At 33.4% G+C, this 16,058-nt stretch overlaps 3 protein-coding genes across 3 annotated transcripts in view; 1 reads left to right on the forward strand and 2 right to left on the reverse strand.

Moving 5' to 3' along the window:
* Window positions 1–7,117, forward strand: part of LOAG_17478 (Sart3 protein) — a gene marked incomplete at both ends in the record, with an annotated part of 8,863 nt that extends 1,746 nt beyond the window's left edge. The window contains 14 exons of the mRNA XM_020450139.1: window positions 373–589; window positions 979–1,131; window positions 1,247–1,371; window positions 1,568–1,781; window positions 2,114–2,266; window positions 2,518–2,675; window positions 2,892–3,176; window positions 3,625–3,885; window positions 3,913–3,934; window positions 4,268–4,479; window positions 4,703–4,850; window positions 5,978–6,060; window positions 6,554–6,658; window positions 7,010–7,117. Of these exons, the coding sequence (XP_020306236.1) occupies window positions 373–589; window positions 979–1,131; window positions 1,247–1,371; window positions 1,568–1,781; window positions 2,114–2,266; window positions 2,518–2,675; window positions 2,892–3,176; window positions 3,625–3,885; window positions 3,913–3,934; window positions 4,268–4,479; window positions 4,703–4,850; window positions 5,978–6,060; window positions 6,554–6,658; window positions 7,010–7,117 (2,244 nt within the window). The remainder of the gene's footprint in view (window positions 1–372; window positions 590–978; window positions 1,132–1,246; window positions 1,372–1,567; window positions 1,782–2,113; window positions 2,267–2,517; window positions 2,676–2,891; window positions 3,177–3,624; window positions 3,886–3,912; window positions 3,935–4,267; window positions 4,480–4,702; window positions 4,851–5,977; window positions 6,061–6,553; window positions 6,659–7,009) is intronic.
* A 977-nt stretch (window positions 7,118–8,094) lies between these two features.
* LOAG_17479 (CBR-RHGF-2 protein) lies at window positions 8,095–13,627 on the reverse strand. The gene is made up of 14 exons (XM_020450140.1): window positions 13,458–13,627; window positions 13,111–13,273; window positions 12,645–12,788; window positions 12,208–12,345; window positions 11,752–11,877; window positions 11,550–11,685; window positions 10,975–11,110; window positions 10,661–10,857; window positions 10,213–10,519; window positions 9,821–10,085; window positions 9,370–9,543; window positions 9,124–9,277; window positions 8,560–8,866; window positions 8,095–8,265 (listed from the first exon to the last, which is right to left on the reverse strand). The coding sequence occupies exons 1-14, from the start codon at window positions 13,610–13,612 to the stop codon at window positions 8,256–8,258; spliced, it is 2,412 nt and encodes an 803-aa protein (XP_020306237.1). The 5' UTR covers window positions 13,613–13,627; the 3' UTR covers window positions 8,095–8,255.
* A 389-nt stretch (window positions 13,628–14,016) lies between these two features.
* LOAG_17480 (hypothetical protein) overlaps window positions 14,017–16,058 on the reverse strand; it is a gene marked incomplete at both ends in the record, with an annotated part of 19,586 nt that continues 17,544 nt past the window's right edge. The window contains 3 exons of the mRNA XM_020450141.1: window positions 14,017–14,130; window positions 14,375–14,482; window positions 14,587–14,719. Of these exons, the coding sequence (XP_020306238.1) occupies window positions 14,017–14,130; window positions 14,375–14,482; window positions 14,587–14,719 (355 nt within the window). The remainder of the gene's footprint in view (window positions 14,131–14,374; window positions 14,483–14,586; window positions 14,720–16,058) is intronic.

Here is a 16,058-nt window from a genome sequence, read left to right on the forward strand (position 1 = left end):
AGAGGTAACGATAGTATCAGATACATTCTTATTGAACTTTCAGGTTTAGAATATAAGGAAGTGAAGATCAGACTTCAAAGTTCTAGCAAGTTTTTTGTTTCTCTGATTGTTAGATCATTCAGCGCACCATAGCCATGAATAATAGTACAGCCATGCGCATACATGAACACCGTGGAAAAGGCCGGCAGATTGGCTTTCAAACTGTTCCATCCATTTCAATGACTGGTGGGATCGATGTCACATATTCCAGCGGCTAAGAGTGACTTGGTTTCATAGAATGTTGTTAAAAGCAAAAGTCAGTTCAGTTATGCCTTTTTTGTAATTTTTGGCAATAAAATGATTTTATGGTAGTATCGGGTACAAAACTTTTAGAAAATGGAAGAAGCAGTGATAAAAATAGGTTTACGAGCTGATTGTGCTTCTTTGATTTGGAACATTTATTTGGATTTTGAAAAAATGATTCTGAATTCAATGGGTGGTGACAAAGATGAGAAGCAGAAGAAGCACGTGGAATCACTTTATGGACGACTGCTTAGTGTGCCTCATCTAGGTCTACAAGAGTCATGGAATGAATACAAAGCATTTGCGGGTAACTTTTATTAGATTTGTTTTTTCCAAGTTAATCTTTTCATTGCCTAATTCTTTTGAACGTAATTTCAGCTTAACTTCCATCGACTGTTATTAGTAAAACTAACATTTTTATTTATTCCAACGGTTTTATCCAGTTTTTTTTTCTCCAGAAATTATCATTTTGATAAAGACTGATATAATTTGAGTTGCATTTTCTGTTTTTTTTGATTTACTGTATTACGAAATACATAATGCAAGAAGTTTTTTTTCTCTTTTCTTTAATCTCTGGGAACAACGATCAAGAAAACATCATAGGAGATTGCATTTGAAAAGTGGAACTAGTTAATCAAGCTCTCTTAACAGTATCATAAATATTGTTGTTGCTGAAAACAGTTGTTGGAATTTCAGAAGGTAAAGTATCAGACCAGTTTCATAAAACGTTTGAAAGTTCAGCGAAACGTGTGGCAGATATTAGTGAATTTGAACAGCGTCTTGAAAATGCCACGGAAGAGAACGAGAAATTATCTGTTTTAATGGAATACATAGATTTCGAAATGCAAAGTAACTTTCCAAGTCATTTTATGAATAGTTCCTCTTTATTTCTTGTGCCATATTTAAATCATATATTCTAAAGGTTATCTGAAATATGTGTTTGTAAATAAATCGAACATTGTAGCAAACGATCCTGCAAGAATTCAAATGATTTTTGAAAGGACACTTTGTACATTTGCTGCTTCTCCAAGTTCTGATCTCTGGTTACAGTACGGTAATTGGCTGGATTCTTCATTGAAATTGTCACAGGTTAAAAATAGTTCCTTTATTTATGGTTATGCAGTTATTACTTTTCTGTTCTGCCACATGGTAAGTCATTGCTTCCTCTGCTCACCTGCACAAAATAATTTATTCTTACCAACATATTACTTTTATTATTTCATTGCATTCACAAACACTGAATCTAGTACTAACACCTTACAAGATACAAGTGCATGGATTTAAGGTTTCTGTAGACGTATATGCACGTTCTGTACGTCATGCACCATGCTCAGCACTCTGGCAGCAATACTTTTCGGCTCTTGAACGATCAAATGCTTCTCCCGAAGAAATCGATGCCAAATGGCCAGATGCTCGAGATGCAATAACGACACAAGAGGAGGGACTCTCTCTCTATCGTACTTATATATACTTGCTTCGACGACGTGTTGCCAAGCAAGGTATACTTTTCAGGTTGCCATATTTTATTTTCATCTATTTACAGGTATTATACAGAAGATATGCATGCAAGACTTCCACTATCTGTTAGGAAATTTTCTTTTACTAGTTACTAGTAAAACTATCTTTTGCTAGTAAAACTATAGATTCACTAGGATACTTGTGATACTTATGTTAGCAAAGCTGTATAAGAGTCTGTTGAACTTTAGGCCATTCTGTTTAGGTTTTTTTAAAATTTAGTTTCGATTTGATAGCAGTAACGAAACTTTCAAACTCCAAGTGTTCTTCGCTGATTGTTTTTCATAATCATGCGTGAAATGTTCCTTTGTTGTAGGTGGCAATGATTATTTGGCTGTATTAAAGAAATTCGACGAAGGTGCAGCTTTTTTGGCTGAAAAATTTGGATCTCATTGGGATAGTCCAAAAGCTCAATATCGTAAAAACCATGCCCTCTTTCTATATACGTCGGCAAAACAGCCTGAGAAAGGTATTTTTAAATAATCTTTCAGTTTTCATGTCATATTTCATTTTTTGTTCATAATTACACAAACCTTTCACGTTTTATCATGCCACAATTTTGAATTAAATGATTTACTATGGAATGGCAGTGGGTTGATCAATAGATATGGTTTGACTAATAGCAGTTTGAGTCTTTCAAGAAACACAATGAGCCGTGTCAGTTATCAATATCTGAAATCTTGGGGTCACTGCTGTGATTGTAGTTCTGATCCTTTCTAGCTCTGAAAATCTGGAATGATATTCTGGCATCGGGAAATGGTCACTTTGCAGCAGCCTGGATAGAAGCTGCTAATTTAGAACGTTTTTTTGGTGATATCAACAATGCTCGTAAACTGCTCTACAAAGCTGTCAATTCAACAAGCGATCATCCATATACCGTAAATACACTAAGCTGACCACTTTTTCAGGTTCAAAATAGTGGAAGTATAAGGTCAATTCAATAAGCGATCATCCATATACCGTAAATACACTAAGCTGACCACTTTTTCAGGTTCAAAATAGTGGAAGTATAAGGGTGATCCGAAATCTTCCACATTTTACATTTTATTTGAGAAGGTATAATTCAACTTTTACAAAAAATAAAATCTTTTCAGGTTTTTGACGCTCTTATACAGTTTGAAAGAGAGGTAGGTACTATCGAAGATCTGGACAAAGCGCTTCAAAAGGTAAATGCTCAGGCAGCTCGGATTTCACTAAGGCCGCAAAAGAACAAAGTGGAGAAAAACAGTAAAAAGAGGAAGAAAGAAAATGATGAAGATGTTGAAATCAAAAAAAGGAAAGAGGATATGAAGAAAAAAGGACAGATTCTTATAACCAATGAGGACGAGTTTAGAAACGGCACAACGGAAGCTGCGACAAAAATTCAACAGAAGAGCGAGGTATTTTGCGGGAGAATTTTTAAAACAATCTGCGAGTACTCTTAGTTACTTTTTGATGAGGTATGGTGTAGTACCTCATCCAACTTTTCATAATGTTATCAGGCAGCATTGTCTCAAGCACATTTCTTTGTTTTTTGAGGTAAGAATAAAAAGAGGAGTTAAAATCCAAAAAATGGAGTTCTTGTCTAGCTTAAATATAGGGAGCTAACTATGCACAAAACATTTTACGACACTTTCTGCAGTTCAAGTATTTTATTGCAGCTGTATTTTAAATATGAGTTACTTGGTATCAAAGGTTAATTTAAGCTTGAACTGTGATTACCACTTTTGTTTTATTTAAGAGTTTATTTAAAAGCGTTAATATGTTAAATCTGAAAGTCATTTTCATATTTTAATACCTGGTTATAAACAGTAGTTCTTGAGTAATTTGTCATTGGATAGTTTTTAGATGATAAATGTCGATAAAAAGCAAGTGGATGGTGATGGCTTTGTAGTCCCACAACTACCTTCACAGTTGCCAAAGCCCAAAACAATATCAAGTCAAAGTGTCAGTTCAGAAGGGACAAGCAGAGAAGCCTCTTCTGAAAAGCGTCACACCATATTTGTCTCTAATCTCGATTTCAAGTTGCCGACTGAAAGACTGGAGGAAATATTCCCGAATGCGAAAGAAGTTCGACTAGTCTACCGAGGGATGAGCAAATTGCACAAAGTAAGCCATGCGTACTTTCCTTTGTAGGTTCTGTATTGTTTACTTCGCGGTTATTTGTGTTAATCTGGTTGTAAACTTTTTTTTACAACTGAATTAATACAAACAACTGCAAAATAAACACTTTAAATTTAATAATCTAATCTATCTGAAAAATCTGCTTGCTTGGGAGGTAGGTTTTGTTCTGGTCATCCTTGTTTGTTCAACTTTATAAAAACACTAGCTTCTTTTAAAAATAAATTTATTCGTAGTATTAGATGTGATTTGAGGATTCATACGTTGTGTAGTATGTAGTATAATCTAAAAATTATCTACTGGCTTAAGAAATGAATAAGATAAATTCAATAATGAATTCAATAAAAAAGTGTAGTTGCTAATATTTTAGGGATTTGGCTATATAGATTTTTAACTGAACAAGAAGCTCGAGAAGCTCTGAAAATGGATCGAACGCAAATTGATGGAAGGCCGATGTATGTTTCAGAGTATAAACCGCATGATAAAGGGAAGAATACCGAATTTCGTTATAGTACCAGTCTGGAAAGAAACAAGGTTTTTGTTAACAATGTCCATTACGATGCTACCGAGGAGCAGCTTAAGGTTTGTACTCGTTTGATTTTTGTGAGCTATGTTGTTCTTATATTTGTTGTCTAAGATTCTGTTTCTTTTTTGGTATTACAAACATTCGTTAATCGAAATAGTTTCATAGATACGAATTATGTGAAATACCTGATATGTTCCTGGGAAAATGGAGATTTTGATTAGGCATATTTATCATGAAAATAAGAATAGGAAAAATTTGTTAATTTATTTTTATTTTGAGGAGATATTTGCAACATTTGGTGCAGTTCGTGATGTTCGTATTGTGACACATAAATCTGGTAAATCGAAAGGTTGCGCATATGTTGAGTTTGAAAATGATGATGATGCTGCAGTAGCAGTGAAAGCTAGCGAAGACCTTATTCTTTTAGGTTTGTTTTGCTAGTATTTTTTATGTCTGTTTATTTTTGCGTATATATTTCTTTTTTTTTTTATCCCGTATTTTGGGTTCCATCCAGATATTTTATTCTGCTGAGGTCACATTTGAAATGAAGAAAAATGTTCTTTATAGATGTGGGCATCTATTATTACAAAATCATGTGATTTTCACTCTTCGCTTATTAACTAGAAACAGATTTTTCATAACCGCTGAACTGCTGAACTATTTTAATTTAATTATATAGCTTCCTGTTTCATTTTTCTAATATTTCCATTACTGCTATTATTCACTAATTTAATCATTCGGAAGGCAGTTTTTTTTCGTGAAATATAACTTGGAAATTACCGCATTAATGGAGTGGAAGTTTTTATTTAAGAATTGCTCAAGATCTTGCAATCAATATAACTCAAGATTAATTATAAGCGTCCATAACTGATGTATGGAAGAAACAATCAGCAGCTCACAAATTGTAATAAATTCGCTGTTATGCTTCATGCTTCTTAGTTTTATAAAGCATAACATTTATGGCCTTTTTTTCATGGTATTTATCAGATCCTTTGTTTGAGTATTCTAAGTTGAAATTCCCAGCGGCTTGTTTTAAAGTCAGCAGAAATTAAGGACCAAGATTTTGCTGGGTAAAGGTTGTTCGAATCTGAGTGGGTGGTCTGCTTTAATTTTCTATGTAATTTGAGTTTAAGGGACATTGCTTCTCTATGACATTATCTCATTAAAACACCCAATTTGTTTTAAATAATTTTTTAAATTTTAAATTTATGCCACTTTATGTTATGCTATGCTTAACGAAAACACCTGAACTCCTGTAAAATGCATTAAAACATTATACACTAAACATAAGTGTAAAATAATGCTTCCAATGTCATTTTCATTAGTTGGCTGAAAGGATTGGAGACTAAGGTTAAACGGCTCCCTTGAAATATGCTTTTTCAAAAGGAATTTTGATTTTCAGCTTTTTGTCGTTTTTTTTCTTTTTTCTTTTTTTTTTAAAACTGAGAACAGATTATTGCGGAACAGGTCCTTGGGTTCTTAATAGTCCTTTTTCTTTCATCAAAAACAACAGTTTTACCAAGCCAATATCTGTGAAGTCTATGTACTTTGCAGAACGAAAATTATCAGTTGCAATTAGCAATCCACCGAAGCGAAAGGAGCAACTGCAGCGGCTATCGTTTAACACAACCAGTTTTGTAAGTTATCATTTTTGACTTTAAAAAAAAAAAAACCTACAATCATCCTTCACATTTTTTCATAAGCGTTTGCATTTTTCATAGGTGAAGTACCTCGCTATAATTGATTGAAGGACTTATTTCGACGCGAATTTTGACTTGAGTCTAGAAAAAAACACGAGGTTAAAACTGAATTGTAGTGAACCTTGTTCCTTTTAATTAGGCTTAGGTTAGTCAAGCGTTATCGTTAATTTGAGTAGACAGCTCACAAAATTGTTAACTTTCAATAGTGAAGTTGCTTTTTTGACTTCTGATTTAACTGTTTCTTGTGTAGCATTAGACAAGATTTTGCTTGGCGTGAGAGACTGTTGTAGTGAGCATTTGGAGTTATTGAAATCAACTGATCTTCTTTCATAGATAATTTAAATCTTCATAGATAATTTAAAGCTGGAAGAAAATTTCTTACTGATTCTCATAGCATTGGTTTGAAGGTCTTAATACTGATCACTTACAGTCGCATCAACGAAGCAAAATAGATTTAATACCGCGAACACTGGCAAGAACCACAAAACTTGCCAGATCAGCTGGCGATAATAGAAGCAACGAGAACGGTTCAAAAGTGTCAGTTAAAAACATGTCTAATGAACAGTTTCGATCTTTTTTTAAATGATTTAAATTTCTTCACTTCATTACCTTATTGTTGCTTTCTATAATTTTGAAGAATTGCATAATTATGAATATTTGGATTTAGTATTTTGAGATTTCTTTTCGAAAAAACTTGAGCTTCACGACGATTCGAACTGGATAGAAAAAAGTCGCAGTACTCTGATGGTAAAAAGTCGTGATATTTTTTCGTGGGTGGAAGAACTCTGAAATTTTGAGTTCGTTTCAGGTATAAGAACGGAACTGATTTTTTTCGAATTGATAAAAGATCATTTTTTCCTTTGTTCCGAAGGTTGTGATATTTTAGGATCTTGGGGCTCCTGAGTATATAGTAGTAACAAAAAGTATAGTAACAAGTATAGTAACAGTAACAAAACTGAGTATAGTAACAAAACAAAATGGCTTGGATGATTAGTTTGATTCAGGCATTTAGGCTTTTTTTCTAATTTGGTTTCTTAACAGATTTGTCCTTTATTATTGATTAATAATTTATTAAATTCAGTGATGTATTTAATGTCGCCGTAATCGCTTTTCCAATTCGCGCTAGACGTGGATGGACTTCAATGACTAAGCTTACATTTCGCACTTTGTCCACTTTCGGGATGGCAAAACACGTAACACCTCTCAAAATATAAGCTGTAAAATGTCTTAAATTAATGTAAAGATAAAGGGTGTGGGGTTGTGGTCACCAATCGGTAGAATTGTTATGTAAGGCTATCAGATTTTATGACTGTAGGGGACAAACTAACTTGAGTATAAATAAATTAGCCTACTTGCACTCGAATTTAGGCTGCATTCAGTGCTTTGCGGTAGCGAAGTTTGAACTCGACTTTCTTTAGGCTTTATTATTTACACGATAATAGCAGTAATGGTGATATTAAATAGAAAAGTTAGGCAAATCTAGTTGGTAAGCGCAGGTTTCGTTTAAAAAAAAGTATATTTTGACTGCACCAGCTATCACACCATTAATTTGTAAACGTTGCTAACATGTTATATCTCTTCATCGCTGTTGTCTTAGGAAAACCACTGTTGTGTTGTTTCTCATTTCACTATTAGATGAGTAACCAACAAAATAATCCTGAGGGTGAGTTACATATATTTTATGATACAATCTCACGAGATATCATAAATTCTTTTTTTTTTTTAAAATGACCTGCGTTCCCTGATATCTAGATATATCAGTAGAATGAAAGAAAAAAAAATACGACAGGAAGGATAGGAAATATCAAGTAATAATTATAACAGTAGTATGCGGTGTAAAAATTATCACAGATAGCTGTAATAGCAATAAAAATAATTGGAACTGTTAAAAGCTATAGTTACTTTCGCATTAAAGGGTAAATCAATTAACAGTGACTGCAAAATGTTACAAATAAAGTAAAGTGAAAAAGAAAAAAGCACTACTTAATACAGTGAAGTATCGATGATTTCCAAATATTGTATAGTTACATGGAATCAGGCTTTCCGACGTTATAAAATTAAGTGACGACTTCTTCGCGAACAGTATTGTTGTACAACCAAATATGATTTGCAATGATGAATAGATAATCATTTCACACATCGCTGGAAATCGGATTTATTTTATTTTTTATTACCCGTTCCAATTTGCATCTAAACCAATAATTAAAAATCCACTCCTGATATATTTCTATATTCCGTTTAAAAATCTGCATTCGTAATATTCATGATGAAATTGCATTTGGAAAATTGGAAATAAATATTCTTTGACAGAAATTAATGTAGTTATTATTTTCCCAAAAAAGTACAAAACTCGACTAGGAAGAGTTTTGATCAATTTGAATTTACAAACTTGTAATGGAACTTGTCTCGTAAATTAGCTATTGATAAAGAACGTACGAGGTCTCCAGATGATTATCCATAATGAATTTCAGTAACTCTTGCTGTTTAACGGAGTTTGTTGCTTCACCTCCTCTGTTAATTGTTGTCAGGACTGAGGTTGCGGTTGCGGAAGAGAGAGGAGCGGTGGTGGCACCAAATCCAGCACCTTTCTCTTTGCCATTTAATGAAGGAGGTGGTACATCAGGAAGTGGAGGTGGGACAGTTGTCGTTTCTTTCTTTTCGATTTCATCGATATTCTCATCGCTAAGCTGAATCTTCAGTGTTCGAGTATCTTCTGCTACGTCCTCCAGTACTCCTATTGCTACTGCAAAATTACGCAATGAATTCTCTACCGTACAGTGCAATCATTACAAGTTAGAAGATCTCAATGTGATACATTGAGATAAACAGTAATACTTGCCAGCCAATATGAGAAAAGCTGTGAATGACCTTTCTTAAGCAAATATACATAGGGATAAACTCGAGTGATTTTGAATTCTTTATTTGATATAGCCGTAGTGCTTGAGTCCAGTAAAAACAGTTTCTTATAATAGATTTAATGCACCTTGAAAGATCTCTCACCTGTTGAAATGTGCATATCAAGATCACCAATTGGAGTCATTTCCTCTGTAACAGTGGAACCTTCCATATATGATGAAGCGGTACTGAAACCAGATGTTGATGAGCTGAATGATTCCGATGAAGCTACCGTTGATTGTGATTGACGCCGAATATTCTGTAAAAGATTTGAGTTGAAAGAGGAATTTGATCCCGGATCCCGAACAATAAATGTTATTAGAAAGATTGTGGAGGGGTGAGAAATGAAACCTGTTCATTCATTCGATTCGTGATTTTCCTCGATGAACCACCGACAGCTGTTGAAACGTTCCAGGAGAATCGTTTCAAAATCCCGGGTGGTAAGTTTGCCGGCACCTTTGGCTTAGTAATATCAATACCATCTGATGTATGATAACGCCGTTCAAAACGACGTGCATTTGACATCTATAATTATTCAGAAGTAAATATTAATTTCAAAAAATAAAAAGGGATTGAAGATACCCGTTATTTCACGCAGACTATTCCCTAACCAAAACCTTGCAAGAATAGAGTAAGAAAGATTCAAAATTGGGAGTTGTTAGCCTAAAGTATTCAGAGTCCATCTTCCTGTACCATCCAATCAATACTATCCACGCACAGTGGAGGGAGTTGCAAATTAAATTTTGTAGCAGTAAACAAGTAAACAAACGAAATTACAAAAAGGGATAAATGAAAGAGTTACCTGTGAAGATGGTATTCCAACACCTTCATCGTTTGCATAAGTCATAATTACTGAAGGAGAGGAACATCGCACCGTTTCATCTTGCCGTCCAGCAATTCGTTGTTCGGAAAAATCTGGACTGCTATCTAATGTGCCTTGGGAGGCACGCAGGTCACATCCTTCTTGATGTTCCAATGAAGTGGATGGCTTATCGCTAACGTAGATATGTCCCTTATAAAATAAATGAGTCGAAAATCCCGGCTTGGACGAATTACTCGAATACGTCCTGGAAAATTAACCGCTCTACTAATTTGAATATATGTCAAACTCACACAGTCTAAAAAATGCATTAAAAAAAGAACAAAAGAAAGAAAGAATGAATGAATAATATGAAATACTGAATGGAATAATACTTGTCAATAGCAATATCGGTTGGCCCAGAGGAGTTCGAACGTGATCGACGATGCAGATTGGGTGAATCCAAATACTCCACGGATTTTGAAGCGAAGTGTAAATCTGTGGATGACTTTGATTGCCCATTCAACGTTGTACTAACTAATGAAGGTAAGAAACGGTCATCATTGACCACTACAGCTAATTTATGCTGTGATACTAAATTGTTTTTAACACTGCCACAAATCCCATTACCAACATTTTGTCCTTCTCTTAGTAATCGATCAATCTGATCTGCCGATGATATTGTGTTCACTTTTCGCACATCTGAAATGACAGTTGTTAAAGGCAACTCCATTCCCTCCAAAATTTTTTAATCTTGAGAAAGCAAAGATTAATGAGGAAATTCTTTTTTTTTTTCATATCTTTTCCTTGCTTATATGAAAATCAAAACTGAAACAAACATACTAGCAATACGGTTATGTTCAGCGACCATTTGAGAATCCATACTGGAACTTTTCCGATGTATAATCTCTTGATTGATAACCTCTTGAGTACTACCACTATTACTATTCGAACGATTATGATCTGCATCATCGTTCAATCCAAATCCATTAAATAATCCCACCGAAATACCTAACAAGCATTGCTGCGGACTCAGAGGTCTAAAAAAAGACAGGAAGGATACAATGGTCGTAAAAAAGTCAATTACAATTGAACTTTCAGGCACAGCACTTTTTCCTTTTTTCAACTTTTTACAAGGTAAAGTAAAAAGTATATACTTCAGGCGATAGAAGTCTCTTAGCGCCATATTAGTCATTTCGAGCCATTTTCGGGTTTCCTCAATTGATGGAGTCGATAAATAGTATAATGCGGAAGGCATACCGAAATCGTTAATTGGTGCTATTACAAAACCAGCTGTAACATTTGTCAATTTCTTTTCAATATTTTCTCAATTTTCTTCCTTTCTCTATTTTTCTCATTCCCATTCAATTTCATTTTTCCCGACCTTCTCATCCAATAATGACACCGCAAAGAAGATTGGAATTTTTGAGGCAAATATTACAACCTGTTTAGTTGGATAATAGATACGATCGAACGTTTATCAACAATTTAAGTGACCTATTAGGGTCAAAGGTTGCACGATGAAAATTAGTAATATATTAAGTCATAACTGAACAGCTCTTAGAAAATTTCCAAAATTTCCCGAAAATTTTTCCCGGACTCTGGTATCGGGGAACTGTTTTGAAGAAATTCCAACAACAATTATTTAAATTTCTATGCAAAAATGAGAGAAATAGGAATAAAGTAGGAAAAAATATTCAAATATGAAAACAAATTTAAAAGCAGAACTTACAGTAATCGGGAAATCGCTGAAGGCACATTTTAGCGATATGTATTGGTGGCTTAAGTATTCTTAATCGATCGTAACGCTTGTTAGAAGCTTTACATATGAGGAAGAGATCGGTGAATAGTATGCAATGTGCATCTACCTGAAATGAAAAATACATGCAAAATTTGTCACATAGAAAAGAAAGAAATTTTTAAATTTAACAAACCTTTGTTCCCTGTTTGCCATCTTTCATCTTTAAATCAGCACGCAAATAAACACGACGAAACTGTGGCTGTCCCACAAAATATGGCATTGGATCAGCCAAACGAATGTAGCATTTGATCGGGAATATCTGGAATTTAATTTCACTTAGACAATTTGATCGACCAAAATTAGCGTAAATATTATGAAAAATGTTAAACAAAAAAATAAATAAATAATTGGAAGGAAGAAATGTTTTGACAAAAATACTTCAAATTATAAAGCAAATAATTTTTAACTTTATCAATTTTCAATTTTAATAAGAACTGTATCGTGCGAATCTTTATTTCCTTAAGTAATTATATTTGAATACGAAATCACAGTACAGAAATGTAAAAAAGTCAAATTATAAGAAGGAAGAAATAAAAGTAATTCTATGCGTTATCATCTAAGTAAAAGGCACGTTAAGTAAAACACTTACCTTTTCAAACTCTTCACAGTCAACAGCTTCATAACTTTCAATCGCTCTCGATAATTCATTAAGCTTATTCTGTAAGTCATTGTTATTTAATGTTTCTTCAACATTTCGAGTGGCTTTTTCAATTCGTAATATCATATCCTGGAAATTGATGTTTTTAATGGTAACATTATATTACAGTAGTATTGGATCTAGTATCTTAACCAAGTTTGCTTATAAGATTGACTTCAGAGCATCTTTATATCTAGAAAAGACAAGGAATAATAGAAGCAATTTATCATTCATTCCTTAATGATAGCTAAATAAACTGTTAGATGGAAATTTGAGAGAAAAATTGATGAAAACAGATAAGACCAGAAATTAGGAGTTGGCTACGTAAATAATTAATGATAATACCATTATTTAAATAGTCAAGCACTTAAAATGAATAGATACATTACCTGAATAGTGTCCCGTTCGATATCATCAACAGTATGCTTAAGAACAGCTTTGAGAAGTAAACTATATCTTGTAAGACGTTGCATCGGATTTGTCAAAGCGTCCAATAAACGTTGTCGTCTCATCGTATCTTGCGATTCTGCCCACTAAAGTTCAAAGAGTAATTACGAATTATGGGACAGAATTCAAAGAATATTGCAGAACATGTTTATCATGCAGTTTTTGACAGAATTTAAATTATTCTTAAAAGTTAAAAGTTCTTAGAATGCTAAAGAAATTTGACTGCGAATAAATCTGAAGTATGTTGTAAATTAGTCGTAATTTTTTTGATTTCAGTAATATAAATGTAAGATTGAAGGATCCAGAAAAGATGTACTCAATGTTTAATCATATGTATAGTGCCGAAGTTATTCCTGTTCAAATGGAACATCTATTTTAAACTGAAATGATAATGGTCAAATAATGCACCGTAACGAATTCGCGAAACAGTTCATTTTCTTTCTGGCATTTCTGTACATAGCTATGACAATCAGCATGTCCATATATGAAAGTTGTATAACAAGGCCACCACTCATCAATTCGTTCAAAACCGGATTTCAGGATTGCTGGGTCTAAAGGAGTGCCGTTATTTCTGAAAAAAAAAAGAGTGATGCTTATAATGTCATTCATATTTACTATACCTATGAAAAAAATGAAATCTTTTAAAAAAATTCCTTAACAAGTAGCAGAAGAGAAAATTTAGGGCTATCAAAAATTTCCGGCAGTCATTTTCCGACATGCGTTATTGTGAACCTTTGAAAGTTATTTAATAAAACCTCGAAGTTTGCAGCATTTGTAGCACCGCCTTTTTCCAAAATTTCGAATTATGAACATAGAGTTCGGGGTAATTAAGAAAGACCCGACGTGGGTCAACATCACGCATATAGCCAACTTCTTGCATTTTCAGGAAGCACTGGCAAAGTTCATTCATTTGTTTTAGAAGCTAAAAATAATTATTAAGTTTAAGTTCAAATTTCGGCAAAATTAGAAATTCTTTTGAATAAAAAAAATTTTGTAATTTAACAAATAATTAAAATTTCTTTTTTTAAAGAAAAAGATAATGTTTCGCATTTTTCATTTTTATGTAATAATCCATCGGTGCGGAAATCCACTGTAGTTTATCTTTGAAGCAGTTTGAAATTTAATTTTATTTCCATCAGCTTTTGAGTCTATGGTTATTCATGTAAAGAAATCAAATTTTTCTATTGTTTGCTAAATTAAATATCGAAAATCGTTTAGTTTAATTTTTGTCTCTTTTTTTTATCGCACAAAACTATCCTACGAAATTTTCGTAACTAATTTTTTACGAAACGTTCAAAGAACTTTTTTTTTCTTCTAGAAAAAGAGATTGATATCAAAAAGATAATTTGCCTGCAAATATCGATGTTCGGTTGTGACGAACTCCCAAATAGCTTCCTGCTGTTCATATGCATGCTTGCTTAACTCTTCCTGTAATTTTCGATGGCTTGAATGTAACATTTATGAACTTTGTTTGTACTTAATGATAAATCCTGTGAGAGACTTGAAATGCCAATTGACAAAGTATTCCGTTTGATTGACCGATCGAGTTTCGAGAACTTCTTAGCAGTAATTTCTCAATTTGTTTAGAGATTTCAAAAAGTTAGCTACAACAATTTCAAGCTGATATGTATCATTCTTAAACTGTGATAAAGACGGATCAAGTTCGACTTACACTATCACGAACAATATTGGTCCAGTGAGGTTCAAGTTCGAACATTGGTACTGGTTTCTGCATCTCATCTTTCATCAACGTCAAACGTGAAAGCATTTCGGCCTTGTCCTAAAATAACTTTCAATTTTCCAAATATACACTTCAAATCCTTATTCAAAATCTGAAAAGTTACTTCAAAATTTAATTTTAGAGTTGACAAAACTATACCTAACCTTGCCAAAAAATAAACTTCTCCTACTGGTAGCAGCTATGTTGCGCAAACGTCTAGTTCCACTAATACCACTATCGTCTTGCAGAGCAGTCGCGGATAAATCTTCAGAGCATGACGGTTCATCTAACGCTATGCTGAAAATAACAATTACTGATAAGGATAAATTAAGATTGAAATATGGAAACAACAAAGGCGCAAATTGCATTTCGAACTTTTAATTTTTTTTAATGTAACTTCTGCTGGGAAAAAAATGTTTGAAAAGCGTACTCACACACTCAATCAAATGCCAAGCAAAGTTGTAAGCATACATCAATAAAATAAAGCCTTGACATTCACTTTCCTTTCCAAATATATACAAAATACAAAACTTGTCTTTGCCAGCAATTTACGATGCAAACTAATGTAACCGATGAAATAATCCTAAGTGGTGATCAAAGGTTATAAAGTTTTAGCTCTCAATTTTCCAATTACAATCGGATCAAGAATGTGGTTCATATGGAATGGATTAATCCCCATGATGTCAAGGGAAATAAGTCACTCTAATTATTCCAAAATCGGTCTCATTCCAATAATTCCTCTCATTTCCTTCCTCTCTCTCACTCATTTCAGAGCACAGTAAGAAAAGATACTATCAAAAATGTTGAAATTCTTGAAGATAATTCAGCAGAAAAAAGAAAATGTCGAATATCCATTAGGTCATCATCATTTAGACAAATGCTTAAAACAGCTTAAAATGCTAAGCTTAACGCAATGACATTCCATTTGAACGTCCTTAATCTATCCCACACGATGTGACCTTGGAGTAAATGGTTGTAAAATCTGAAAATTGTTGTCTTTACAACAAATTGCTGCCAAGTTCGTATGGATATTGAGATTGAAATGGTAAAAGAGGGAGGAGAGAAGGAATGGCACTGCAATAAGGAATTAAAGTTTCAGTTTCGTAAACTTCCAATAACTCCTGTCACTTTTAGCCTTAACAAATAGCGAACGCTAACAGTCCACCTCAATTGAAATCGCATTGCATCATTTGAGGGAGAAAAAACGAAATGATCAATTCAAAGGGAAGGAAAAGAACGAATGATAAATAATTTATTTGCATATAAAATTTCTCTCAGACATTTGCAAAACGATTTATGGACTTTACGGTGGATCCAATCGATGTAAAGTATCGTTCAACAGTTGGTAATCGTGTCTCGCCAACATTTACCGATTTCAAACAAATCAATTTACTTTATTGTTTTGATAGGTATTTTAATTCATCATCAGAATTTCTATCTAATCGCTAGTAATATCTATTTCCTTACTTTGATATTTATTTATTTGATTGATTGACAAGGAAACAGGTACAATGTGTTACGGTCAGTTATAAGTTCATTGACTCGAAAATACAAAGTACACAGGTATGTAATGGACTGACCTTTAGACTATCCAGTAACATTTTATCATTCTTTCTTGCAAATCAAATAATTCATA

Source organism: Loa loa (genome assembly GCF_000183805.2).
Source record: "Loa loa unplaced genomic scaffold supercont3.80, whole genome shotgun sequence".
Lineage (NCBI taxonomy): Eukaryota > Metazoa > Nematoda > Chromadorea > Rhabditida > Onchocercidae > Loa > Loa loa.

What these genes read in the sequence shown, in the direction of transcription:
- LOAG_17479 (XM_020450140.1), bottom strand. Translation starts at nt 13,612, where the DNA reads ATGAATGAACTTTGCCAGTGCTTCCTGAAAATGCAAGAAGTTGGCTAT. An exon ending in ATGGCAAACAGGGAACAAAG is followed by an intron (nt 11,686 to 11,751) that starts GTTTGTTAAATT and finishes TTTTCATTTCAG; the next exon opens with GTAGATGCACATTGCATACT. An exon ending in TGAACATAACCGTATTGCTA is followed by an intron (nt 10,520 to 10,660) that starts GTATGTTTGTTT and finishes CTGTCATTTCAG; the next exon opens with ATGTGCGAAAAGTGAACACA.